The sequence below is a fragment of the Melanostigma gelatinosum genome, assembly GCF_949748355.1.
Source record: "Melanostigma gelatinosum genome assembly, chromosome: 18".
Classification (NCBI taxonomy): Eukaryota; Metazoa; Chordata; class Actinopteri; order Perciformes; family Zoarcidae; genus Melanostigma; species Melanostigma gelatinosum.
In genome coordinates this window covers 8,155,629-8,182,566 of record NC_136651.1, presented here as the reverse complement: position 1 = coordinate 8,182,566, position 26,938 = coordinate 8,155,629, and the positions used below count along the sequence as shown (strand labels likewise).

General features: G+C 42.0%; 1 protein-coding gene across 5 annotated transcripts; it reads left to right on the top strand.

Moving 5' to 3' along the window:
* Nucleotides 1-25,666, top strand: mapk10 (mitogen-activated protein kinase 10). 5 transcript variants are annotated; one of them, XR_013772825.1, is made up of 14 exons: nt 1-174; nt 9,729-9,800; nt 10,888-11,057; nt 14,984-15,113; nt 15,602-15,660; nt 16,121-16,259; nt 16,819-16,984; nt 17,786-17,857; nt 20,032-20,214; nt 22,108-22,207; nt 22,886-22,912; nt 23,745-23,808; nt 23,903-23,980; nt 25,414-25,492. XR_013772825.1 is itself a non-coding variant. In XM_079289840.1 (14 exons), the coding sequence occupies exons 1-14, from the start codon at nt 172-174 to the stop codon at nt 25,554-25,556; spliced, it is 1,431 nt and encodes a 476-aa protein (XP_079145966.1). In that variant the 5' UTR covers nt 1-171; the 3' UTR covers nt 25,557-25,666. The 5 variants fall into 5 exon arrangements, 3 of the variants coding, with proteins under 3 accessions (XP_079145966.1, XP_079145967.1, XP_079145968.1); XR_013772826.1 differs by having other exon boundaries at nt 25,409-25,450; XM_079289840.1 differs by having other exon boundaries at nt 22,108-22,232; nt 25,414-25,666.
* Nucleotides 25,667-26,938: the final 1,272 nt, after the last annotated feature.

The following is a 26,938-nucleotide window of genomic DNA, read 5'->3' as shown; positions in this document are numbered from 1 at the left end:
AGGGTGAGTGATTCAGCATCAGCGAACTTCTGCTTTTTTTTCTCCTTTTCCTCATCGTCCTTTTGTCACGTGCAAAGTCAGCCTTCAGCAATGATCACCGCAATGTTTCTCGTCGGGATGTTTTGAAAAAAGGACCGTCACCGGACTGGGATCGTCATCAGCTGGCACGGAATGGTAAGGCCGGGTGGGTTCGTTTAACGTGCGATGCGATGCTCGCAGCCCGGCTGCCTGGAGGGTGGAGTGATGATGAATATTGATCTGAAGGGAAGGTTAATGAAGTCCACTCGCGATGCCTCGGTGGGGGAAAAAAAAACAAACAAGAAAAAAAAATAATAATAAAATCAAGCCCATCTTGACGTATTCAACACAGCGGATGTTGTTTTGTAACAAGTAGTAGCACTGTGCGGGTATTTCATTGTGGCCTTAGTCTTGACCTGACAACATGTTGTCCATCCGCTCTCCATCTCCATCCTTACAGGCATCCTTCAATAGGCTTACACAGAGCTTAACACATCACTTAATCGGCTGATAAATAGGCTTCTCTTTCTTATTTAACATTCTGACTTTAGTATATATATATATATATATATACTACATGCACCATTTCTGTGAGCCATCTCTACATATTCTGACTAATCTTATGGGGCGAATAACAACTTGTGTGAGGCTCGTTATGCATTTTTGATTAGAAATGCATGGGTGGTGCAAATGGATGATGCTCTTCAAAACACAAGGCTTACATGAGCCTCATACTGTAGGCCTACATGCAGAGTTTGTCCCTCCTCCCCCTCACATGTCAGCTGCGCACCTTGTGCATTATGCAGACCACCGCTACTTCACCAGGGATGTGGGACCAGCCTCAGACCCATCAGAAGTGCTAGAAAAGCAGATTCTCAGACAGACAGTCTCAATGTATGGCGATTTATTGATTTATTGATAGAGATTTCTGGGATGCTTTGTCATTAAAACTGAACTCATACCGCAGAGGGAATGGGATGTTATTGACCCTGATGTGGCTTAAATTCTGTCCGGGACACATTGGATTAAAAGAGATGCATCCACAGAGGAAGGCAATTTTTCAAAATTAGTTTTGGATATTCTTCTGCAGCCTTGCTTATTATGCTGATTGAAGTACAGAGAGGTGTCAGGAACTCACCGGTTATTTGTGAGCACAAACAAAATGCTGCATCTGCTATTTGGCTTGTATTTTTTTTAAATTTCCCATTCTTCCACGTACTTGTTTTGGTGCATGCCCACAGTCATGGACTAATAACTGGTGTTTTGCCGCGCCGTCAGTGAGTCAGTGAAGGTTTATAAAGGAGTCACAACAAACTCCCCACGTACAGGAGGGAAAAGAGAAAGGTTTTAGCGCCGTGACCTTGGCTGCTGAATTATTCAGGAGCAGGCTCCCATGCTGGTGAGAGTGCTGCAGGGAACACGCTTAACAATTAAACAAAGCTTCTTCTTTTCTTTTTTTACGAGTGTTTCTGCAGTGGCTGAAGGGAGTGATATAATAGATAAAAAGGTCCAACTTACTTCATCCTCATCATCAGCCCGTGGCGGATCATGTGGCTGGAATAGTTCTTCGGTATTTATGCGGAATTGCTGGAGTAACTTCAGTTTGTAAATCAATCTGTATTATTTGCGGCAGTAGCGACTGCAGGTCTACACAAAATGATGTTCACTGATATTGATTTGTAGGTAGGCTGCTTGTTTATCCAATGGAGAATCGTCAATGGAAATAGCCAACAGCAGACTAATGTTATCTTGCATAGACGATGCATTTTAATTCCATTTTGTTTCGCAGACTTGGAGCATCAGTATACTAATCCTTAGTTACGTAACGAAATAAGGCAATGTATTAATATGAGATAATGGTGGGATTGTAGGCACGATTAACCAGCAAAGGAAGGAATTAGGCAACAATTAATTATTATATTAATTATCAATTAATCTTCCCATTATTTCCCTGATTAATTGATCATTTGTTTGGTCTGTTCATGTCATGAATTAGTGAAAAATGTCTTGATTTGTCCAACAAACAATCCAAAACCCAAATATATACAGTTTACAATGGTAAACAGATAAAAACAGCAAATCCTCACAATTAAGAAGCTGATATCAGGAATGTTTTTACTGAACAATGAATTGATTATTATAATAGTTGCCAATTAATCTTTGGACGATTTCAGCTCTAAACGGAATTTGATTTTATGAGAAAATCATAGGAAATAAATGTATTGAAAATGTATAGAGGCAAATAGAGTGAAATAAATGGTCGATAGGATTTTAATAAATTCTGGTCTTGTGACACATTCATAACGGGATGACTGTATCCAGAAGAGAGGAGCATACCCACACAAATAAAAAAAGACATATAATTAAGTACTTGTCCAGTTCAGGATAGCTAATATGAAGGTTTACAGGCTGAATGTGAGAAGTTCAGGACTTTCTCAGAACAATTCTTGCTGACCATCAATCACTTAAATGTCCTCATCAGTCTTAAGGGAGCCATTCGGACACGGTTTTCATGATAATATGGAAGGTCAAAGCCTTCATTTAAAGAGGATGGATGACTGAGGAGTGTGTTTCTCTTCATCACTGATGTAGTGCGTGGTTCATGTAAGTAAGCGAACATTAATATGTTTAACAAAAGAAACAGCGACACAGAATTATAGGCTTTAATGCAATTTAGTTTTATTTACCTCGCCTGGTGCTTCTTAATGCTTTTATGATCATAACTGTTGGCATTGAATCACTTTAATGGATGAATAATGTTTGGATTATATTAAGATTTGAACCGAAAGCCTCGGTGTGGGAAACTCTTTTAGTGATATTACTTATTTTTATCAATACAATTCAATTCTTGCTGCATGGAAGTTGATTCCTTCAAGCTGCAGTATTGCTCACCAACAAAATGTGCCTGCAGAGTGAGATGCACAGTTACATAATTGGATTTTGATCGAACAGAATATGCACTTTTTATTTGCTTTTGCAGAAAGCTGAGTGGAAGACTTTAAGCCCGTGTTAGATTCAATCCCAATCCCCTTGCAGCACATCTGTAAAGAGACTTAAGAGTCACTAAGGGTCGGACATTGTAACAATTCAGAGGATTTTAGAGAGGGCATTCACTCCAGACGAAATGCAATGCTTAAAAACCTGCCTTATATTCCCAAACCTTCTCTCAATGCCCTCCCATTAAAGATTGGTGTTGGCAGCTGAAGCTACAGGCTAAATGTAGAACTCCAGTTTGTTTTTTGGATGCACAAATGAGTGATTTGTACTGTAATCAAGCGCAAGGTGTGGTAAACTCTGTTGAGCGAATAGACCTTTGCAGCAGTGATCCGTCCGTAACCATGGCATCAGGATAGCTCTGTGATCATGTCAAACAAAAATATTTCTCCCATGTTGTGTGCTACAGATGAATATCCAGGAGGTTGTTTTACAGAAAGCACAGTGGTTTCAATAATCTGCTCCAGTCTTCTTCATAGGTTCTGTACGAACAGTTAAGATGAATGTATCGGCACCTGCCAAAGCATGCGGCTTGTCAGAAAACTGCAGCAGAAGCAGATTTTCAGCTAACATGTCTGTTGTTTACTTCAAGTGAATTGCAGGATGTGAGTGAGACGACAGACGAGAGCACAGACAGAGAGGATAAGTGTATTTCATCTGTAAAGAAACGAAATCAATAAGATGTCGGTGAACATTCGGATTCTGAAAGCCTGTAGCTGAGCCGGGAGAGTCGGTGCTGTCTTGTTTTCCTGGCTGTATCTGCAGTTTGAAGTGCCTCCCTTCCCCTCCCCTGAGCCCAAATGTGAGGCCGTACTGCGTTTGGCTCGGGCTGCACAGTGAAGGCAAGGCAAGGCTGCATACTGCAGGAGAGGCTGCTGAACCAAGCACTCACAATGAAGCTCCGAGGGAGGGGGAGGGGAGACGGTTGCAGCGAGGCTGGGAGCATGGGAGCCGGAATGGTGGGAGCGAGGGAGGGACAAAAGAGAGGCAGGGAAAAGGGAGAACGCAGGCTCTCATCAGAGTTGAGGATGGAGGGAAGAATGAAGACATGGATGGAGGACGTTGTCACAAAATGTGAATAAGGCCCGAGCGCATGACGGAGGGAAGAAGAAGAGTGGTGAGAGGAGAGGAAACAAAGATGGATACGGCAGGAAACAATAACACTGGTGTTACAGCCACATGGTGTGTTTATCAGTAGCCCTCTGGTGCTACAGCGGTCAATCAGCCTATTTAATGCAGACATAAAACATTGTCTACAACTCAATATAAATCCTATGTGACTTAAACCATGACACGTCTCCCTGTAGATACGATACTGAGCCAGCAACAGTCTGTGAAATGATTGGATGACAGTGGATGCACCACATTGCTCATTTACATTTTATATTTCGTGTTTATATATTTGTATATAACATTGTTGCCACACATAATATTCCTTTTTTTTCATCACTCCATGTAAAATGTGTCCTTGAAATGTATTTCCAGTGAAACGCTCCTTTCAGTCAAGAGACATCTTCAGTAGTTATTGGCATGACATGTCCCCTGGCTGCCCTCCTCCAACAAGTAATGAAATGGACTCATGTCACACGGGAGATACCTCATATCCTGTCCTTTAATAGTAGTGTCTAGGTTTTTAATTCCACCAAGAAAATCTACAAATCAGATGAGTGGGCCCATACACCTGCTGTGCCAAAAGCTGAAAAAAACCCTCACCTTTCATGTCAGATATTATGAATAGATTGGATGATAAACATTACAGTTTGCAAGAATCCATTCAACATGTTCGTCTTATTTGTGTCTGATGTCACAGTGTGTCCGCTGGTGACTTTGTTGGCATAAGGAATAGTAAAATCTCTATATGGGTGGGTTGCATTTTATTGAAATAAAAGTTGCTTCTGATGAGGATGAGGTTCAGTTTCATCACCAACAAACATGTTTTTACTGCAAACATTTGAATCAAAGCAGAAATGTCATGGGTGTAACTATTAATATTTATGTTAGCTCCATTATATGCAGGCAAAGTATACCCATAGTAGACTCAGTGAAATGTCTTTCTGGAGCACTAAAATGTCATTAATAACACCTGTGCTTAACCTGCTATTCGTCAAAATGTCTGCCGTGGAAAGGGGTCGTAGCAGGCCCCCTTGTCTCTGGCACAACTGAATGGAATGCAGCCATTGTAATGTTATTAGTTACACTTGTGTTTGACAAGATAGAAATGTCCTGTGTCTAATTACAAGCACGTTCACCTTTGCCCGATGATTTCCTTTGGCCTCTTTTGATAATGCTGCGTTCATGCCGCCCGTGATTAAGAGCTCAGTGGGTGAAACCGTTCATGTCGGCCTCAGACGCGGCGATATTGGGGAATTTCTGACACCAACGATACCTCCCACTTGGCGTAAGGAAATACAAAATTGTCATTATACCCCTGGTAACATGGCTGCAAGGCCACCAGTGCTGGTGGTTACTAATTAAATGAATTAAAATCCAATATTAACAATAATAGAATCAATTCAGCTACGCTAATTGGTGATTTAAACGAGTAAGTAAGACAACAAAAGTAGCCGATTTAAACTATTCATCTGGTGGGGAAAAAAACATTTGGGAAGCTATTGCATTAGCTCATAACAGTTTGATGACATTGGACACCATCATCACATTTTCTAACAGTAGTGGCTCTCAATCCTGGTCCTACAGCCGTCCAATCAGAGGCTGATATGCACCTTGGTTGCCAGGTGCATATCAGTGTGCAGTAAACTCAGGTGAAACAGAGAGCTGAATGTGTGCCACGGGTAGATCGTGCTGGGATTAAGAGCCACTGCTGCATAGATTGATCATTGGTTTGCCTGAGGCACTCTTGTTCCCATGAGGGCGGGTGTAACAGAATGCTCAGGATCCAAAAACCAAGGACCAGCCACAACTGCAGAGCACACACACACACACACACACACACACACACACACACACACATGCACACATACACTAGCACAATTCAGCATCAGCAAGGCCATGCAGCACTGGAGATTAATGGTGTGCTGTATCAGTAATGAGCATTACACCATTCAAGATAATTAAAAACCTCCTCTCTTGTCTTTTTCTTTTTCAATTTTCAGTTGGGTTGTCTCATCAGTTTAACAGACCTTTTGTAATTGTGCAATACATTTGTGTCTGAATGTGTTTGTGAGCGACAGAGACTACGATGAGTGCGTTTCTGTGGGATGGGTTTTCAGTTTGTGGTCACAGGCTGGTAAATTTAAAATGCACCACCAGACAGTCAATTCCACAGGAAGGGAATACCAGCACATTCTGAAAAATATATTCTGCAAAGATTTCAAAATGTCAGTACATCCCACAGATCAATGTTGCTTTATAAACTCTGATGCAACACTAAGCAACACTCCTGAGCAAGTATACAGGAGGGAAAACCTTTAAGGAAGATTAATTGATGCTCAGATCATGCAAAAGCTATTTAATACCTTTTACAGGATATCTCAGGAACACCTGGAGGCAATTTCGTCAACTTTGGCACAAACCTCAACTTAGACTTAAGGATGTTCTGAATCGATTTTGGTGGTCAAAGGTCACAGTAACATCACAAAACCTGCTTTTGGCCATAACACAAGAATTAATACGGCAATCTTGACAATTTCACAAAAATGATGAAGTGATGACATTTTGGACAGACATGGATGGAAACTGACGACTAGAATGGTTGGCGGAGGCACACAACTGCAAGGCGGTAATTCTAGTTCTAGCACAGAGTTGAAGACTTGGCTGTTTTTTGGTAAATTAAAGGAAAACCTTTTATCAAAAAAAAACACAACAGCTATGGTTCCTAATTGTTGACTTTTTGTTAAGTATATTAGAAATGAATGTGAATTGTGATTAATTCTAATCTTTTAGAAAATGTTTTAATATGTCTTCAACTCTCTTGTAGAAAAGGGGAACTCAGCCTCTCTGTTACTTGGCATTGGCTTGTACTGAGGAGACGTATTGTAGTCAGCATGATATGTGGGCATTTTAAGGAATGGCGCTGAGTCTAGTGTTAGCTGCAAGCAGAGCAGCATTTCAACGATGATGACCACTGTCAGCAGAATCTGGTCAGAGGGTTGAACAAGCTAACACAGAATCTGTTGTCGGCTTCACAAAGGGAGTAAATAGCCGTAGCATGCTTTGATTTATGATTTCCGTCGCATCTTCGCCACTAAGCGTTCTCGATAATTACAAGTTTGCTTTTTCATGACATGGCAATCAGTCGCTTCCTCACTCACTGTTGTTAAGCTTTGTAAACAGCTCGAAAGCAAATTGTTTATGGTCTTCATCCAGTTAAGATGCTGCGTGTTTTCATGGTTCTGCTAATTTATTTAGATTTTTATGACTGTAACGCTAAGTAGCAAGCTACGTACGTTCAGCCTAATATCCTGGTGATGATCTGGGAGCTGTTTAAAGTATCACAATGTTTACTGCTGGACGACAAACATTTTAGCCTTGTGAGAGGTTTAGTGTGTTATGTACACAGATGGCATAGACGTAGCTAGCAAGGTGGTGGTGGGGGGGTGTTCAGTGTTGACCAGTTAGATTAAGAGCAAATATTGTGCTGGTGGCGGCAGAGATGTTTGTCAGCTGTGATGTGAAATTACAACAGTGGATAGAGGGATTGTAACTGATGTGTGGACGTGCAAAAATCACATCTTTAAATCCTGTTTCCTCATAACTGTACCCTTCTGTATCATTTCTCTCTCGTGTCTCCTGCTCACGTTTTTATTCTGTTCTTTTTCCCACTTTACTCTCATTGCAGTCGGTGTGTGATTATTATAGTTCTTCTGGTAATACACTCTTTAAATTGCTCGACATATGGCTCACACAAACGCACACCCGGTGGCAAAATGCAGCAATGCCAGCCATCGCTGTACTTTGACACTGCAAAGGTAAAGAGTAAATGGTCTGGCTGAATAGGCCAAACCAGAAACCTCACGCCTTTGTGTCCCACATCTCTTTTTTTTAATGCCGCCCTCCTTCCTTTGGATTTAAGCAGAGACACTAAAGCCGTGGCTTCATTCGAGGACCGGTGGAGATAAGTGATACAGAAAGTCCTAAATTCACCTCCTGAGAGCAAAATTGCAAAGCCACATCCTTTCAACTGCTATTCTAGATTCTGGGAACATTTGTCGCTGTTTTATGACCACACGACCACTCTCGCTATAGGCCAGCAAAAATGGCTTTACTATTATTTTTATGAACATCACATATCAATTTATTCAGACATGATCATCAGCACATTGAGGGCTTCATTACCTGGAAAACCCTTGAAGCAGAGTCATTGCGGGTGATCGCTGCAGGATATCTTGCTCCTGCCTAACGTTGGTGCCACAGTCGTTCAGAGCTTCCTTTCCTCTTTATTCCTCCCTCACACTCGTTTGAACTGATAACCCCAAAAAAAAGCTGAGCATCAATGTGAAAATTTACATTTAAACCAAATTGACCCATTAGCTGCTCCTTCACAGTGACAGCCTCCCAGCTTTGCCAAAACTTACTACACGACTGTATACAAATGCAATGCCTGATGGTTCATCCTTTTTAAAAGTTAGCTTCTTGTACACTGCTTCTTGTACACTTGTACACTGTGAGAGCGGTATTAAATGTAACCCTGTGAACCCGCTTTATAAGGTTGAAGAGGTTAATGAGTTTCGATTGTTGGTATTTCTACATGTATTTGCGGTGCTAAGATTGAAATCTCTCACTAATGTATGGGGTTGCACTGCTCATAAGTCACAGACTTCATTACTTTGAATAATCAATGGACACGCAGCACATGTATGCATTCTTTCAAAGGGATACAGGACATCATCTTGTTTTTCACTCCTCGATAGCACCAGCCATATTCAGGTCATTTTTCAACACCACGTCACACCAGCTTCTTGAAACACAAAGACATTGGGTCCTGGTAGCCGTGCTATTTTGTGCTCTGATGAAGAATCGATTATATTGGGTCTATTCCAGTGGAGTGGGTAGTGGCGACATGTTGGTTTTCTCACTTTTATTGAGAATGATGGGGAGAGAGTAGAGAGAACACACCAGCAAATTGAATCCCTCACCAGGAAAGATGGAAGCACATGAACCCAAACAGCTATTCCATCATTGTGCACATGTTAATAAAACTTCTCCACTGTATGTTTTATGCAGCATAGCAAGTGATTCAGGTTAAATCCAGATGTTACTGAATGTACCACTACTCTGTAGAGTACAGTTATTATGTTTACACATATTTATATACGTGATACATTGCAGCTCACATGCGGTGAGTTCCTGTTAATACAGGCAGCAACGGTGTAACGGTGTGTTTACAGGTCTCAGTATGTTTTGATGCTTTTAATGGTTTTATGTGAAGACAAGTAAAAGGACTGCACAATATATCGCCATTTCCTTCGGGACCGAGTTCGTGCAAAGCGTACACTATAAAACGCAGATCGGCAGAGATCTTTTCCAGACGTGGTTTGTGTGCGAGTAGCTGCAGAACTGCGGCAGTGTATGGTTGATTGAGTACAGCGTAATGTAAATCTCCTTTACTTTTGCCTTTATGTTTTTAATGGTTTCATGTGAAGCACTTTGAATTACCTTGTTGTTGAAATGTGCTGTACAAATAAACTTGCCTTGCCTTGCCTTAATGATGTCTACATGAAACTTGACTCTGGCTCTCTTCTGTTTGTGTCTTGCAGGTATTTATGAGCAGACATTTCTTATATAACTGCAGCCAACCAATCCTGGATGTGAAGATAGCTTTTTGTCAGGTGTGTGTTCCTTACAGGTAAAAAAAAGGTACACTGACTTCCATTTCCCCTTCATTGACCTATATGTTGTGGTATTTGTTGTGTTTCTCTGTGTCAAAAGTGAGCATTGCTAATTAGTTTAATGCACTAACACTGAGATCCTAACTGAAGACAAAACGGTGCTGAAGCTTAATCGCCCGTCTCCTATTGAGTTGTGATTGTGTATCAACAAAACTCCCGTAGGGATGTGATTTCTTTAACTTCAGTCTGTAGCACAAGTCTGCGTGTGAGAGGACCGCGTGGTCTTCTACAGGCTATTCCGCTGTAGCTCAAATCATTAAGGCGCTTTGCATGGGATGTCTGCGTTACACATGCACGTGTTAGCTTGATGTGCGATAGCCACTATAGCTGGCTGTACAGTAAAGGCCTGCAGTCCAATGTGTTGTGATAATCGGATCATAGCTTCGAAATCACTTGCCAGCCATGGTGAATTCAAATGTATTACATCACGTATATTCATTTTTCATGCCGTTTGTGGGAAGTTATTCAAACTTGTGCCCCTCAGTGATGCACGGTGGCGCGGCTTTGTTTGGTGTGCGAGCCGCGTTGTAATTACCCCGTCTGTAATTACCCCGTCTGTAATTACCCCGTCTGTAATTAGCTGGTATTTTTTGTTGTGGCACCGTTTGTTCGACTGCACTGCCCAAGTAATTATAGCCTGATTATTCTTGTGTGCACATTCATAAAAGAATAATGTCATTTGTGCAGTGAACACAGTAAAGACATTCGTGACAGAGTTTAGATGTCTGCATGGAAACAGTGTAAACTCAACTGTACCGTATGTCCCGTCCTGTTGTTACTACCTCTCCAGTTTGACCTGTTATCCCCTGACACACACTTTGTTGTTGTAACTCTTTTATTCATGGTTGATTGATTAACAATAATATCTCGATAACATAAACTGTACAACATGAATTTGATCTTTTACTGTTATTGTGTAAATTCATGATTCCCTTCCAGATGTTTTATCACTTGCCAGGTAAGTAAACGCACACATTTCCTTCAGCATCACCAACATAATCTCTCTTGCTGCTTTTGCTTCATGCAGGGTTTTGGAAAACAAGTGGATGTGTCATATATCGCCAAACATTACAACATGAGTAAAAGCAAAGTGGACAACCAGTTCTACAGCGTGGAAGTGGGAGACTCCACTTTCACAGTTTTAAAACGTTACCAGAATCTAAAGCCCATTGGCTCTGGAGCTCAGGGAATTGTCTGGTAAGTGCTCAACAGCGCGTCTCTTTTATGTCCTGTTTTACATCATATCACGCTATTTGATTTGTTTTTTATGTAATATTTAATGTGTGATTATTTCATCTAGCTGTGAGTTCTTTTCCTAATTATCTTGTAGTTTATTGCTGTGGGAGATTATTAAGGGGAGGAGAACGCCTGCTTATCGTTTTTCACCGTTTTGTTTGTGAGGGGCTGCAAACGTAATTTTAGAAAATTGTATAAAGTTTGATGATTCATTTGGCAATTGGAAAGACATGATTTCAGTTCTCCTGAAACCCTGACGTGCCTCCATTATGCCTTACAATCATAACATCTGAAAGCACTGCATGCAGCCACGTGACTCATCTTTGAAGAAATGTTGTGATGTGCAAAGTGAAAGAGGATGAATCAGCTCAACGTAAAGCTTGTGAATTTAGAAATGTTTCATTTCTTTGAAGGATCTTCTTTTTTTTCATACTTTGGGTTTTAATTCTGTATTTGCAAACAGATAGAGGTTCCTTTAAGAGGTCAAATAAATGAGAATAATTTCAGTTTTTCTGATGAAGATGAACAGGAATATTTTAGATTGTGATCAGGCACAAAACAATTGTACTCTGAACTATCATCAACTGTACATATACTTGTGATTAACGTGGTTAGAAAGGACTGTTTAGGCTTCAGCTCAGCCACAAAGTAATGAAGTAGTAATGTTTGTTTCCAAAAAAGGAATTCAGGAAAATGACGTCAATCCGGTGGTAAAAAAAACAATAGAATCTTTTCATGTCTTGATCGTTTTGATGCATTTTAATTGCAACTGATTGACTGATCCGATGGACCTTTTTGAAGCCGAGCCCCCGACTGAGAAGCGCAGCTGTTTCTTCTCATGAACTTATAAATAGGCTTGCGATATTTATTGTACGGTCGAATTCAGAAGGTCAGAGGGGTAAATAATAAATAAGGCGACAAGAGAATTAAAAAATGATTTCAGCAACGAAAGTATCAAAAAGAAAAGAAGTCAGAAAAAAGTTGCAAATATTGTGTAAAGAAAAATAAGCATCACGATCACTACATATAATCAGGATGAGGATTCTGGCATGATTGAATCATAAATGTGTGGTGCAGGTTGTTGATGATATTTGGATTCACGATAGGCTCATATCCGCTCCAGTGCTGTGAGCTGATGACTTACTGTATCTGTTGTTACAGAATATGGATGTGTGGACTGTAAATACCTAACAAGATGGGCACGTACGTGAATCCTTAATCCGGACTGCAGAGAGAGCTCATATTCATTGTAATTCATCTCACGCCTGCCCTGTCAGAATGCACTTAAAGGAATGCATCTTACAGTCCTTGTCAAATGACCAAACAGATCTATAAGTTATATTTATGTTAATGCAGTGTCACTGTGGTGATGTAGCTGCCTCAGAACCTTCCTGGGATCAGCCAAGTTGACATGTTTTGTATCTACGTTTCTTATAGAGTGTTTAAAGAATCACTGGCTCTCAACACTCCAAACCCACTGGCCCTCCATTCGCCCTCTTTCACTGTCCTTCCTTCGCTTCCCATGCCCTCAACCCTTCTCTCCTTCCGCTCCAAAGCAATTTTGTGCATTTGCAAAGGAGCTTGGGCAGGCTGGAGCTGCTAATGCTGGGATTGTGCCCATTTGAGGGATATGGATGGCAGGGAGACAGTGCAAATCTAATTGAACCTGCTCTGCTGTGTGCTGCTTGGCTCTGCCTATACAGCTGTCATCTGGTGTCATCTGGTGACGGTATTACCACGACCAAACCACATGAAACCCCAAAGACAGATGTAATATTCTACTGATTATAGCGATCAAACGGGACACACTATGGAAATAGTCTCATTTAAATGTAAACCAGCACATCAGCAACGTACCATGAGGCCGTGACATATATTCATGTTGGAAGAATTATTGTGACGTAATGTGATGATCAAATTAGTAGAGTGATGTGCTTACTGTGCATTATTATCAGCATAATCCCCAATTGGATGACATCGTTTCATCTAACATCTGTCTGATTTTGCACAGACAGTTGATTTTTTTTCTACCTGCAGTTATTTAATTTATCGTTTATTTTACCAGAAGTCCCATTGAGATGCAATATCTCTTCTGCCAAGGAGTCCTGGTAAAGATGGGCAGCAAGTAAAAAGTTTGCTACAAATATAATACAAGTACAAACCGGACTTTCACCGACAGGACTCAGAGGCTAAAATGACTACAAACAATCAAAAATATTTTCAAACGATGCGTATGGCATCTTGATGGCGGCCTTTTCTCGTCCAGGCACTGCTGTGCTTTTTCACTGGAAACCAACATAAATCTACACAAAGAGGCAAAATTCCAAATGTTCTTCAGAGGGTGGGCTTGTGTTCAGTCAGCAGAGAACTCACTTTGCTGTAATGACCTGCAAAATGGGTTGAGCCACTATGTGGAGAAAAGAAACCATGCACTTATAACCAACACTACCCCCTCTATTCCACTGCATTGCACTGTTTATTGTTGTTTGTCGCCCACAAACATCCCAATCTGTGCAAATCTCTGCCCTTCTGACTTGCGTGCTCGGTCAGGAGGCTTTCAGAAGCGTCTTAGGAGGGATGAAGGCTTTAAGTAGTTTATTTGGTCATGACATCATCTTTCACTCAGCCTGAGAAGTGATGACAGGCTCAAATCCCCATTGGATCAATGCTTTTGTGAAGGCTCCACTGTTTCCATGGTCACACACTATCCCTGGCCTGCAGTCTCCAGAGACATGACGAACCACAGTTGTATCCCACCCACCCAGCCATCCGCAAACCCACACACAGTGTCTTATGATTAAGGCTGCAGGGAGCCTGCCCACAGCATTGAAACCCAATTTGTAGCATCTTTTAGGGAGAATTTATGAGAAAGGGCGCAGTCTAAGATATAGCTGAGAAACATAGCTGAGAATGCGATGTGCATGGCATCTTGATGGCGGCCTTTTCTCGTCTAGGCACTGCTGTGCTTTTTAATGGAAACAAACATAAATCTACACAAAGAGGCACAATTCCAAAGGTTCTTCAGAGGTGGGTTTGTGTTCCGTCAGCAGATAACTCACTTTGCTGTAATGACCTGCAAAATGGGTTGAGCCACTATGTGGATCAAATAAATAATGAATCTATAACTAACAATATCCCCTCTATTTCACTGCATCGCACGATTTATTGTTGCATGTATAATACAGCAACATCAATAATGTGCATCACATTATAATCAAGCATAATCATATTCACAGACATTTCATACTAATGATTGGAAATGGGAGAAGTCAACATGTATGGTAGGCTGTCGCGTCTGAATGTGGAATTAAAGGAACATTTCAACATTCTGGGAAGTGTGCTCTCTTGCTGAAAGTTAGATGAGAAGCTCGATTCCGCTTTCATGTCTGCACATGAATATGAAGCTCCTGCCAGGAGCCGGAACATTTGCGTGACTATTTCTTGGCCAGTCACGGTGACTTCCTGGAGTTGCATTCACGGCTGCCATGTGGCTCCTCCCAGTGATAGCCTTGTAGTCGTATAATGTAAGCACCCTAAATTAGTGACTTGTGCTAAAATTTCGATGAATCTTAATTCATTTCTTTAATTGCTGAATAAATGCTTTTGCTATATTCCTCTTAACAGCTCCATTAATTCAATTTGATTTGAATGATTTGAATTTTCCTGACAACATCATATGTCTAAAGAAAAAAAAAATTTCCAGATACAATTCAAAACATCTGTCATCTATTTTCATGTGTCTTTGTTTTCTTGGAGATGAGAAAAATAATCATTTTGTTTTTGTGACCAATGACATTCAGGGTGGATCGTCACAGCATCTTGCGAAGTGATTCATCCAGCCCTAAATAATACTGGAAAAATTGTTTTGTTCTTTTTTTATTCTACAGTGCTGGCTATGATGCTGTCCTGGACAGAAATGTAGCCATCAAGAAGCTGAGCAGACCCTTCCAGAACCAGACCCACGCCAAGAGGGCATACCGGGAGTTGGTGCTCATGAAATGTGTCAATCACAAAAATGTAAGTGATTCAGCTGAGGGGTAACAGGGAACAGGGAAGAACGCAGGGATAATGAAAATGTATCCATTGTCAGAATGAAGCACAGTTTCAAGCCATACCCCAGTCGGTGTCTGTTTTTGGTTCTCAATAAATCCCTTCACTGCAAAACTGAGACGAGCGACTGCGACGTTGTGACTGTGCTAAATTCGATGCCTCCAGAAATGTACCGAACTGGCAGGAGAGCGAAACGGAGAGCACTTCAAGGCATGAATGTAATCTCCAGTGCCACATGTTTGACCTCTTTCCTTCTTCTCCATCTCATTTTCCTCTCCTTCACGTTCATCCCAAGCTCTTTTGTTACAACTCACTTCTGTCTCTTCCTCAGCGGCGTCCTTCACTGTGGTCATCATGCCAACTCGTATCCCCGTCCACTACTGCCACTCAGACTTGTGTGTATATTTACTGTCACTGCTATGTGTTGATCCTCTCCGTGCTCTTCTCTCTTTCAGATCATCAGTTTATTAAATGTCTTCACACCACAGAAATCATTAGAGGACTTCCAGGATGTGTGAGTATAGTAAAACCTTTCAACGCATAATTACATTTCCATGAAAAATATAAATTTAGCTCATGTAACAGGCAAAAAAAAAGCGACTTGTTTTCATTTAAATGATATCCCAAATCAACAAAAGGGGACTGATTTAACTATGTATTATGTGCGTGGTACTCCTTCACACCTGCAGTTGTGAGAACACAACCACTGGACTGTATTCAGTGAAAGTACTGTAGGTGTAATCCGAGTGGAGGTATCCTGTTCACGTTGAGAGCAATCTCATGCAGGTAAACAGTACCGCAGAGGGATTCATGTGTCTTGGTGGCACTTTCTTCTGCCCAAAATGGTAGGAATGCACAGTTTATGACTTTCACGGAGCGCTATTATTGTAAAATATTTGATTGAACATTTCATCCAATGACTCATCAAACACTCAACTGATAAGTCTGTCACCCATTCATAAATATGTTCTCAGGTACCTAGTGATGGAGCTGATGGATGCCAACTTGTGCCAGGTGATTCAGATGGAGCTTGACCACGAGCGAATGTCCTACCTGCTCTACCAGATGTTGTGTGGTATCAAACATCTGCACTCAGCCGGCATTATTCACAGGGTACGAAAGCAAAACCCCACAGTTGTCTTGTGTAACTACTGAATATGGTTTGGGTTGTGTGTTTTTTCGGTAATTTGTAGTCAAACATCAGTAGCCATACAATGTGTCACCTTGTTTATTGGCAATCAAAGGCACAGAGGAAACATGGGTTTTAATCCCTGGTGCTTCGGTCTTCACTGGGTGTCCCAGCAAACACATCTGGCAGGGTTCAGGGTGGGAAGCCTGTGAGGGCAGGAGATTTAACTGGTTTACCAAAGCATCTGCACAAGGGGAACGATGTCAACGGTTGTTAAGCAGACACATTGCCAAAGTGCACAGGGTAAAGGCAATTCCAGATTGGGAGAAAAAGTAATCATTACTGTCAAAAAATCAATAAAGCTGAGAACTACCAAATCATTGCCTCCAGTTTCACTATGTACCATTTCAGACATTGTATTTGACAATGTTAATTTACATGCTAAATAAGTAACACACCAGAGATCATTGGAACTTGTCAACAGAAAAGAGTGTTTGTGACCAAAACATACAGTTTCTCACACCAGTCTTTTCCCATCTCCAGGACCTCAAACCAAGCAATATAGTGGTGAAGTCAGACTGCACCCTGAAGATCCTGGACTTTGGTCTGGCCAGGACCGCGGGCACCAGCTTCATGATGACCCCTTATGTGGTGACTAGATACTACAGAGCCCCAGAGGTTATCCTAGGCATGGGGTACAAAGAGAACGGTGAGAATGCATCATAATTAAGTCCGGTTGCATCAAATTTAGACATATTTAAAGCAGAATAACACTGGAGTGATTCTATTGTTTGCTCTCTTTGTTAATGCACACAACAAGTCTGACATTCACTTTGCCACAGTCAGTCAAAACAACTTTGGGAGCCAACATCTACCTGTAGTCAACACCTTTGAAGCAGTTGTGTTACGTCATTTTAAGTGGCGAATGACATTATAGCAGCAGTATGGCCATGTGAGCTGTATATGTAACTTGTTTTTAAACCTGCAGTAGAACAAAGAGCTGGAGCTTCTTGTAGAATATATAATTGTTTGACTTTCCATGAGCATTAATGATCAGTAAAAGTGTGACCGATTAAATGATCCCAATTATCTGTGAAACTTACAAACACATCTGGTGGAGTCTTTGCAAACGAGCTGAAGTTAATTGAAGTGTTGGCGGTATGAGTCACTGATTGGAATCCCCCCAGAACATCAGACCTGTGATTGAACGCCAGCCTAAGCGATGACTCATTAGCCATATTCCTCCCACGTAGGAGCCTGTAGTCTCCAAGGCTTTTGAATTGCCTGCCGCTAGTTAGTCCTCTGCTCCTGCTCATCTTCTGCTCTCTCTCTGTATCTATTTCATTCAAGTTTATCTCTGTGTCACACGCGTCTCACTAATTCATTCCCCCTCACTGAATGACAGCTAATCACCGTTCCCAGAAAGCTCGATGTGTCTAACACTAACCGTTGCCTTCCTCTCTTTTCTTTTGCTCCCTCCTTCGTCTTTCTGTCACCTCTGTGCGTGCAGTGGATTTATGGTCGGTGGGGTGCATTATGGGAGAAATGGTGCGCCACAAAATCCTCTTCCCTGGGCGGGACTGTATCCTTGTTATCTGATGGTAACACTATTTTTGTTCATGGGTTTGTGTCTGCTGTTATATCATGCGGAATGAATTTAAAAAATCAATCATTCTTTGTTTTAAATACGACCAGCCATGGTGGGTTTCAAGGGTCTGACTCAAGATGGATTACTGCCTTCTGAAACACTCTTAGAGTCAAGTGCTTGGAGCGTTTGGAATAATTAAATATAGTAGCTACGGCCGTGTCGTCCTTCATTCCTGGAAATAATGTAAATGTTTAATTCATACAGTAATAACCAGAACACACTTTCGTATCTTGGTCAATTTTTGCTTTAGTTCCATCATTTTCCATTTCTTAGTCACATTTACTTTGAAGAATATTCTGTACCTGGCCTGATGTTCTCTGTGTGTAACTGAGGTGAACTAAACCACACTCACATCTGGCTGTCTTTATAACACATGTCCCCTTTTAACGCTTTTAAATCAACCTGCAATAACATCATAATATAAGCCTTGCACGCTCTTGTTCTCAAGTCAATATATTTGAGTCTTCCGCTTCACTCAGTCTCATATTTTGACAAGAGGGAGTCTTCTCTCTCGTGCGAGAGTTTTTGTGAGGGCTACCTGGTGTGTTCCCCTGCAGTGAGTGGGCTGTAATCTCCAAGATGACGTTGTTCAGATTTGGATAAATCGTCCCCGATGCTGAGTTTGTGCACATGAGTTTAAAGGGGACGTGCATCTTGCCATCTGAGGGTGCCCAAATATATGAGTCAGTTATTAATTTACTTCATAGACTTTCCGACCTGAAGTATTGAGCCAGCTGAAGTGATCTGCTCCTTCCTGAGTGTCTGTCAAATGAAGATATAGAAGAGCAGTCTGTCTGCACGGGCCGCAGCACAGTGAGCCTCAGGGTGGCCGGGTGTTCGATGGCCATTTAGTACAACAGCGTGTGGGGGGGTGGGAGGATGAGGGTGAAATGTATAAATCAGAGCTGTAATGTGAGCAGAAATGTAAAGAGACCATAAAGGAAGTGACTCATGGGACATATTGGGACCCTACTCTTTCCCCCTTGACTCATCTGAGGTCCGCAGTATCAAATTATTTTTGGACACATTTTTAGCAAGTAATAAATGAGGGATACAAGAGGAACACTTGTGTTTTGATGTACTTATACGTAAGTCATTGAGGAGAGAGGAGAGTGATTTATAACGCGAGTGTGTATGTGTGCATGTGCCTGTGTGTTTGACCCCAGTGGACATGTGGTCAGTCGGCTGTATCTTTGGAGAGGTGATAAGAGGGACAGTGCTGTTCCCTGGGACTGACCGTATCCTTCCGACCTTCCGCCCTTCTCTCACTCTGTCTCACATGTAAACCTGAATCTCGAAGAAACTCCACAGCATCTTCCAGAGGGCAAGTTAAGTTACGTTCTGAAAAAAAGAATTGCCTCTCTGAACCGTGGGTGGATCATGGGCAATGTGCAACGGAGACAAAAAGGAGGTGGAAGTGTGCAGCGTTCCAGCAGGATGAAGTAACGGGGATCTCTGGTGGCCCTGGCAGCTAACTGCCTCTGGCAACCACTGTGAGAACACGGGGAGGGGGAAGGGGGAAGGGGGTCATGTGCAGTGTGCGGAGGGATAAGAGAGGAAGCATTAGTTGCCAACAAGGAGGGGAATCACAAGCTGACACACCACATAACCATGCATACACAAAAACACAACCACGTGCTTCATGTCTCTTGTTAATTATAAACGTGCTTATATTCTCGCCAGGAGGGTCATTGGCAGGGCTGTTCTTTTATCACCCAATGAGGATACAGTCGGTATTTCATCTATTTTAAGCAGATACTCAACGAATGTGTTGCATGGAACGAGAGATCACCGGAGAGCTATTCCATTCTCAAGAAAATAATTATCCAAACAAAACTGTGTTTTTGGAGGACAGTGAAGGTAATAAAAGGGAACGGAATTGGATGTACACGGAGGTGTATAAGTCTCTTCACTTATTAAGACAAACTTCAATCTTTTGTCATTTATTATGGATGCATGTTTTGGGGTGAACCAAAACGACAACCGTGTTTGTCCTGAATATATAAACAACAGTATTGTGGTCGAGTAATACCCGAGTGGACGCTGAGGCATACAGGATGCTGTGTATCCCATGTGTGTTTCCCTTAACCCCGGACCTACCACACCAGATATCGACCAGTGGAACAAGGTGATTGAGCAGCTGGGCACACCCCTACCAGAGTTCATGAAGAAGCTTCAGCCCACAGTGAGGAGCTACGTCGAGAACCGGCCAAAGTACGCAGGTCTCACCTTTCCCAAGCTCTTCCCCGACTGCCTTTTCCCTGCCGACTCTGAGCACAACAAACTCAAAGGTGAGAACTTGAACTGCCTGAATGGACTGTATCTTAACCATTTATTTATATTTGCATGTGCTGCGGTGGGATTCTGTAATGTAGAGCTCTGCAGAATTTCAGGGAGGATCTCAAAAAGGTAATAACCTACGTCGTAATATGACTCATAGGATTTTTTTATGATAAACAGCTTTGTTGTCTTTGTAAAAATAAATTGTATCTCCCACATAGGACATAATAACATTTACACACACAATAATTATGTGAGAGATGAAGTTGTGTTGTGGCAGGTAAAATCTAAAAATATGTTTTTACAATTTACACCATGCAGGGGTACTCAGGAGGCCTGCACAACGCCTGCTTTGAATCATAACATAAATATGATGTCTGCCCATTAAATGTTTGAATAAATGATCTGGTTTTGCAGCGGTCTACCTCTACTTCATAGCACTTCATGGCACCTGTAAACACGTTGACAGGAAAGTACTGTTGCATTGTCACACCAGAAACCAGACATTCTTACATGATAGACGGCACCAACAGATTCATTTATCAGAGCGGTTTGGGGTTAAATGTTTCAGCAACTATTGGATGGATTGCCATGAAATTTGTAAGATACCTCCAAGTCCTCCTCAGGATTCATTATAATAACTACGGGGGATATCTTCAATTTTAGCCCATGTTCACCAGGTCAAAATTCCAATACTTTCTTTTATGATCCAAAACCTGCAAAATGAATATACATATATATATTGTATTTGGCCTCCATGTTAAATGAACCCCATTCTGTGGCCCTCTGTGAATTCAATCTATTCTCATGCAGAGCGTTAACCAAGACATCATTTATTTGTTCTGTCTCAGTTGAGAAGAGCCACCGGCATTTTAAAAAGTGGAAATTCCTTCCATTGAGATAGAGCCAAGAAATATGCCTTTTCTGTTGCCCCGCTCTTACATCAAAGCTCCTGTCTGGGGAGGGTTGTGAGGCCGGGTGGAACTGCTGCTGTTTTGTATGTTTTGCAGGTAGGAGCTGAGACAGACATCCTTTGGGGCTTTGGTTGTTTTGAACTGCATGAGGAAGAGACAGACTGACAGTACTCGGGGATAGGGAGAGGGAAGATGTATGGAATAAGGAAGGGTGGAAGGAGAGCCGTAGAGGAGTCGTTTTACAGATTTACCATCCGTTTGTTGTTGACGTGCTGAGGAGAACTGCTCATCTGTCTTTCTGTTCGGGTTCTCCAGTCCTTTGCTGACGTAGAGCGATTGATAATGGGGTCAGTGTGTGGAGGAGAGAGATGGCGTGTGGTTCAAGGGTTCTCAATTTCAGATCGGTCCAAGAAGGCTTGAGCGACTGCTCGTGCTGGTGGCATTCTTGTATGTTGAGAAGCCAAATGTTGATAAGAAAACACTGTGCATTCGGCATACTGATGCCCTCATAAAACTATATTTAGACATACACCAGTGGGAGCGAGTGATTTCTTAGACTCCATACATGACTTTTACATGATTATCAGCCTGTGACGAGTAGCACAAAATACATTTTGCATGAATCAACATATGTATATGGGACAAGCCAGAATCTTGAATTTCAGTGAGTCCCAGAACATACACTCTGCAGTAAATACTCTTTTCAGAAGCTCTCACTCTGTGAAAACGGTGGGTTTATTTGCTAACCCCCATGTGATTGAGGCTTTGTGAGACTCCGATTCCCTTTGAACAAGCTGCAGTTGTTTATTATTCTCTTTAATCCCTGAAATTTCTCTCCCTCTCCCTCTCCCTCTCTCTCTCTCTCTCTCTTCCTCCCTTTCTGCCTTATTGTGTTCCAATTTGCTTTTGGCACATTATTAGCATAGAGGAATATTTTCTTGCCTCGTTATCAAAACCACATGTTTTTGTTTTTGTTTCTTCAAACCACAGCTAGCCAGGCCAGAGACCTGCTGTCCAAGATGCTGATCATCGATCCCGCTAAACGGATATCGGTGGACGATGCCTTGCAGCACCCCTACATCAACGTGTGGTACGATCCAGCCGAGGTGGAGGCGGTGAGCAGGCCTTTGGCAGAGCAGTATATTGATCACCATCCTACGCTCAATCCTCTTTGACTGATCAGCACTGTTTCATTTGTATTTGCATTGGCGGACATTTTATTATTGTCCTTTTTTTAATCAAAAGCAATTATAACAATTTACAACATTAATATTGAAGTTTGAACTACAGTCTGTTCTGGATCAGTGTTAATTGCTGCATCAGTGCGTTTATGATTGTGTTTAAACATTTCGGTTCACATCTCATTTTCTTAAAGACAGCTCATTGTGCTGCTATTTGTAAAAGAGCGATGCAGTGTTCAGCTTTGTAATGTAAGAGCGGTGGTGTTTCTGGTTTAAGTCCAATTTCTTCATCAGCGCCTCATTAGTATGAGGTGACAATGAGATTTGGAAAATAAAAAAAGCCATCTGCAGCACGATACAGTTGCACAGACACGCCTTGCCACGTGACACGTGACACGCCTTCGTTGTAGTTCATCTTTCGAGGATTTCATGACTGTGCACTTGTCTATGTTGTTTAGTTGTTGATGGTTTTCAATGATGACATTGTTGTTAGAGCTGATGTGGTATGTATGATACAGCTGTGAATGACATTTCAACACGTTTTCTGCTGTTTTCCCTTTCTCTGATGTCATCTCATGCTGATGAAGGCCAGAGATCTCATCCAAATATCCATGGTAAATAACAACCGCCCGACATCAGAGAAAATAATCCAATGGGACTAAAGACTATTTGGTTCAGCGCTGCCAATCATTAATCATGATTAAAAAAAAGAAAGAATGACAATAAACATGTTAAGAGAAATACAAACTGCATATTTTTGACAGATCTTTATGAGGAGAACCTCTTTACTTCTGTCTTGCTTTAGCTGCTGAATGGAGACATGTAACTGTCAGAGAGGTTTATGGGTGGTCCTGTCGCCTGCAGTCAGATCCCGGTGCCAGAGTCTGGGGCAGGATCACAAGGGTTGACTGGCAGCATATGTGTGTCCTGTGAGATAAAATGGCAACTCTCTGGGGGAAGGACATATGCACTTAAGCTGGACAACCCAGCAGCGTTCCTCTTATCTCCTTGTCTGTCAGGGAGATAAGAGGAGTTCAATGCTGATTCTTTTCTGTGATATAGTTATAAATGTGACAAACAATGGTATTTATGTAAATCACCATTTTGTGTGATGATGGCTGTATAAAGCACACGCTGTTTTATTTTTCATCATTTACATGATTTATTTCCTTCGTGTGCCTGCTTTAGACCCCCGCATGTCTTTGTGTGCACACAGGACACGTTAAAGTGACAAATTAATAGCAGGATGTGTTTCTCTTGTTCAGGATTTGTTTTTCATTCCCATCTTTGTATTTATTTGTCAACAATTCCACTTTGCTAAATCCGATGCATCATTATGTGAACTTGTATTTGTATTTGTATGGATATTCCACCTGGAAATACCAGCCATACGAATGTCCTGTTAACTAAACCGTTACTAAGATCTTTATCCTCTCTCCCGTTCAGCCTCCACCCCAGATCTACGACAAGGCGCTGGATGAAAGAGAACACTCCATTGATGAATGGAAAGGTGATCATTACTTATTTAATGAATCCATAAACAGATTTATCAAACACTTTATATGTTTTAATAACTTCCTCTCCTTTATTTTGTTCCTCGGCAGAACTCATTTACAAAGAGGTGATGAACTTTGACGAGAGAACGAAGAATGGCGTAGTGAAGGGACAGCCTTCACCTTCAGGTACTCTCAGTGCATAACCCTAATCGCTCTGTAAGTGAATTTACTACAACCTTACTGGAGTTACTTGTAAATAGAGAAACCCATCGTGTTGTTGTGTCTTTTGCATCTCCTGTTTTGAAGTTAAATGTTGTTCAGTGTTTGTGCCGAGTGTATTTGTTAAATGGTATTATTGTTTGACAGCTAATTGCAAAGAATGCCTCTTATTAACATATTTGATTGCAGACGCTGCTGTGTGTGTGTGCACTTTAATTGGTGTGTTTGTGTAAATGTATAACACGTCATGACTTAAGATTTGGGTCATTTGGGGTCCATCACAGGACATTTCAGTCCTCAGCTGCAGCTGACATTTTATACTGTTCTGTTGTCTGCTCAGGACCTCCAAGCACAGTAAGTGCTGTTCTCATAGTTTGCCACAGGGGGGCAGTGTGGAGTCATGTTAGAACATTGACCAGGCCACTCAAACGTCACTGTGAAAACAGCTTATTGTTGGGTAAAAACAGCAGACATTCTCCATTAAAGACTGTCCAGTAAGATCGACAAAAGCCCTCAGGCCTGATTAGTGGTGACACAACAAAAGTTATAATCTCTTATAAAAGATTTTAATTTGTGCTGCACCCGCATTAGTGACTTTTAACAGATATTTCTGATGTATTTAGTGTAAGTAAGCTTACAAGTGAAGTGACAGCTGTAATTAATGCCGGCCATTAATCCTGCTTTGTTCTCCGTTTTATTTTGGGTCAGCTGAAGTACCCACCGGCCTCCATTAAGCAATTACCTCCCACAGGGAACAGACACAAACAGCAGATTTACCGTTTCCAAGCACTGCACGTGTCCTCTGTAGAGGACTGTCTGTATTAACAATTTCCTCAGCTTGGCTTCACACGTATGTTCTCATCCTTTTTAATCAGGCTTTTATTTCTTTGGCAAAAGCAGACTGGCCATTTTGTATATTTTAAGAGTTCTTTAATGACGTCTCAAAAAGTGTACAGCCGCCTGCTTCCACCTTTCATTTCAAACCAGATCAATATGAGGAAAGGGGATTGTAATTTTAAAAAGCCAGCAGCCATAGCAGACACCTTTAGTGATACATGAATCATAAAGGCTGTCACACCAACACATCTTTATGGCATCAAAATGAAATAACATTACATGCCAGTATCAGATAAAATCTTATGAACAATGAAACTATCCAGCAGCTACTGGCATGTAAAACAAGCCCACCCTTGTGATCAACCTTTGACGATGTTTCCTGTGACAACCATTGGACCCAAACCTTACTGACCCCTGTGTCATTATAGACACACTGTGTGTCGTTCATGTTGTTCTCTGTGTGCACTTCTCACGCTTCTCTTCCCGTTGCATTTCTGCACGCTGTCTTTGCCAGGACTCTTTTACGTTGTAACCCCTTGCTGCCGTTGATTCCCTTAGCACAGGTGCAGCCGTGAACAGCAGCGAGAGCCTCCCTCCCTCCTCCTCCATAAACGACATCTCCTCCATGTCCACCGACCAGACCCTGGCCTCAGACACCGACAGCAGCCTGGAGACCTCCGCAGGACCCCTGGGGTGTTGCAGGTGACTAGCCGCCTGCCTGCGAAACCCCATGTTCTTCCGAAGGTGAAGAATTCAACCGGAATGACCCGACTGCAAATACACACACAGACAGACAGACACACACACACACACACACACACACAAAAAAAGAGTAAAGATCAAAATGAATATATTAAGAGCAAAAACACGAGTCATGGAAACACAGAAATGGTGAAATCTAAAGCCTGTGCATTGTCATTCAAAAACATCAGTGGTATTTAAACTGAAGTAAATGAGATATATGTTAATGCTCCTCTAGTTGCTTTGCTTATATTACCCCACATATCTTGTATATGGCATCCAAACGAAACGACCAAATGCTTCGACTTGCTTCTCCTGCATATGCATCCAGTGCATACCGGCTGGCTGCTGGTCTCCCAATTCCTTACAAAAGCATTTATACTCCAATCATCGTGGCATGGTGGGCTGCCAATGTTGCTCATCACTACTGTACAACACGTTCTCCCTCTGCCCTCTCCCTATCAAACCCCTTATGTAATGACACTGCTGTATTTTAACCCCTAGGCTGTGTCTCAGACGCCCCTCATACCCACCCAACACAACCCCCAATGTAAGGTTGCCTGATTCGTGTGTTTGCGTGTGGTTTTTCTGCAGGGATATGTAGTCGTCTCTCACCCAGAGCAGCGCTTCCTGCGCTACTTGTAAACAATGTAATTCTGTACAGCTGAAGGGCACACAGGGTGGGACTGGCGGCCAGTACACTGGGAGGTTTTTTTTTCTTCTGACTAGCACACCTTGCCACATCACCGCTTTCCACCTCAGTTGCCCCCTGCCTATTGCTGTCGTCCTGCATGATTAGATTTAACTCAACGCTAATCTCACTGTATGCTAAAATGAGTCTGTATACAGATTTTTGTTTGTACGATGTAAACTAACTCAACTCCAGACATTGGGGGGGGGGGGGGGGGGGGGGGTCTGGTCACAGGATAGGACGAGTGAGTGTGTGTGTGTGTGTGTGTGAGTGTGTTAACCACAGGCAAGCCATTGAGACATTAGTAAATGTCAGGGCTGAGTTCGGGACTTAAAGGGTCAGTACATTCTGAAATAAATGATTTTGATTGTGCTCAGACTTCATGAAGTTACCCTTAAGGGGTTTAGGAAGTCTGATTTGTGTGTAATGTCCCTTTTATTTCTCCTGGCAGTGTATGATCGGTCCCTCCGCAGCCCCACGCCGGCCCACAGCCCCGCATGTCATTGTGTACCATTAACCCCTCATAGGCACAGGTGGTTGGTCTGCTTCGCTGTGGTGTTGCCCACAAGGAGGCCATGCTTATTTATTTGATTGTCTGAAACATGGAAGGCTTTTCGAAGAGGGATACAAATGATACAGTGGGAAGTTTAAAGGCG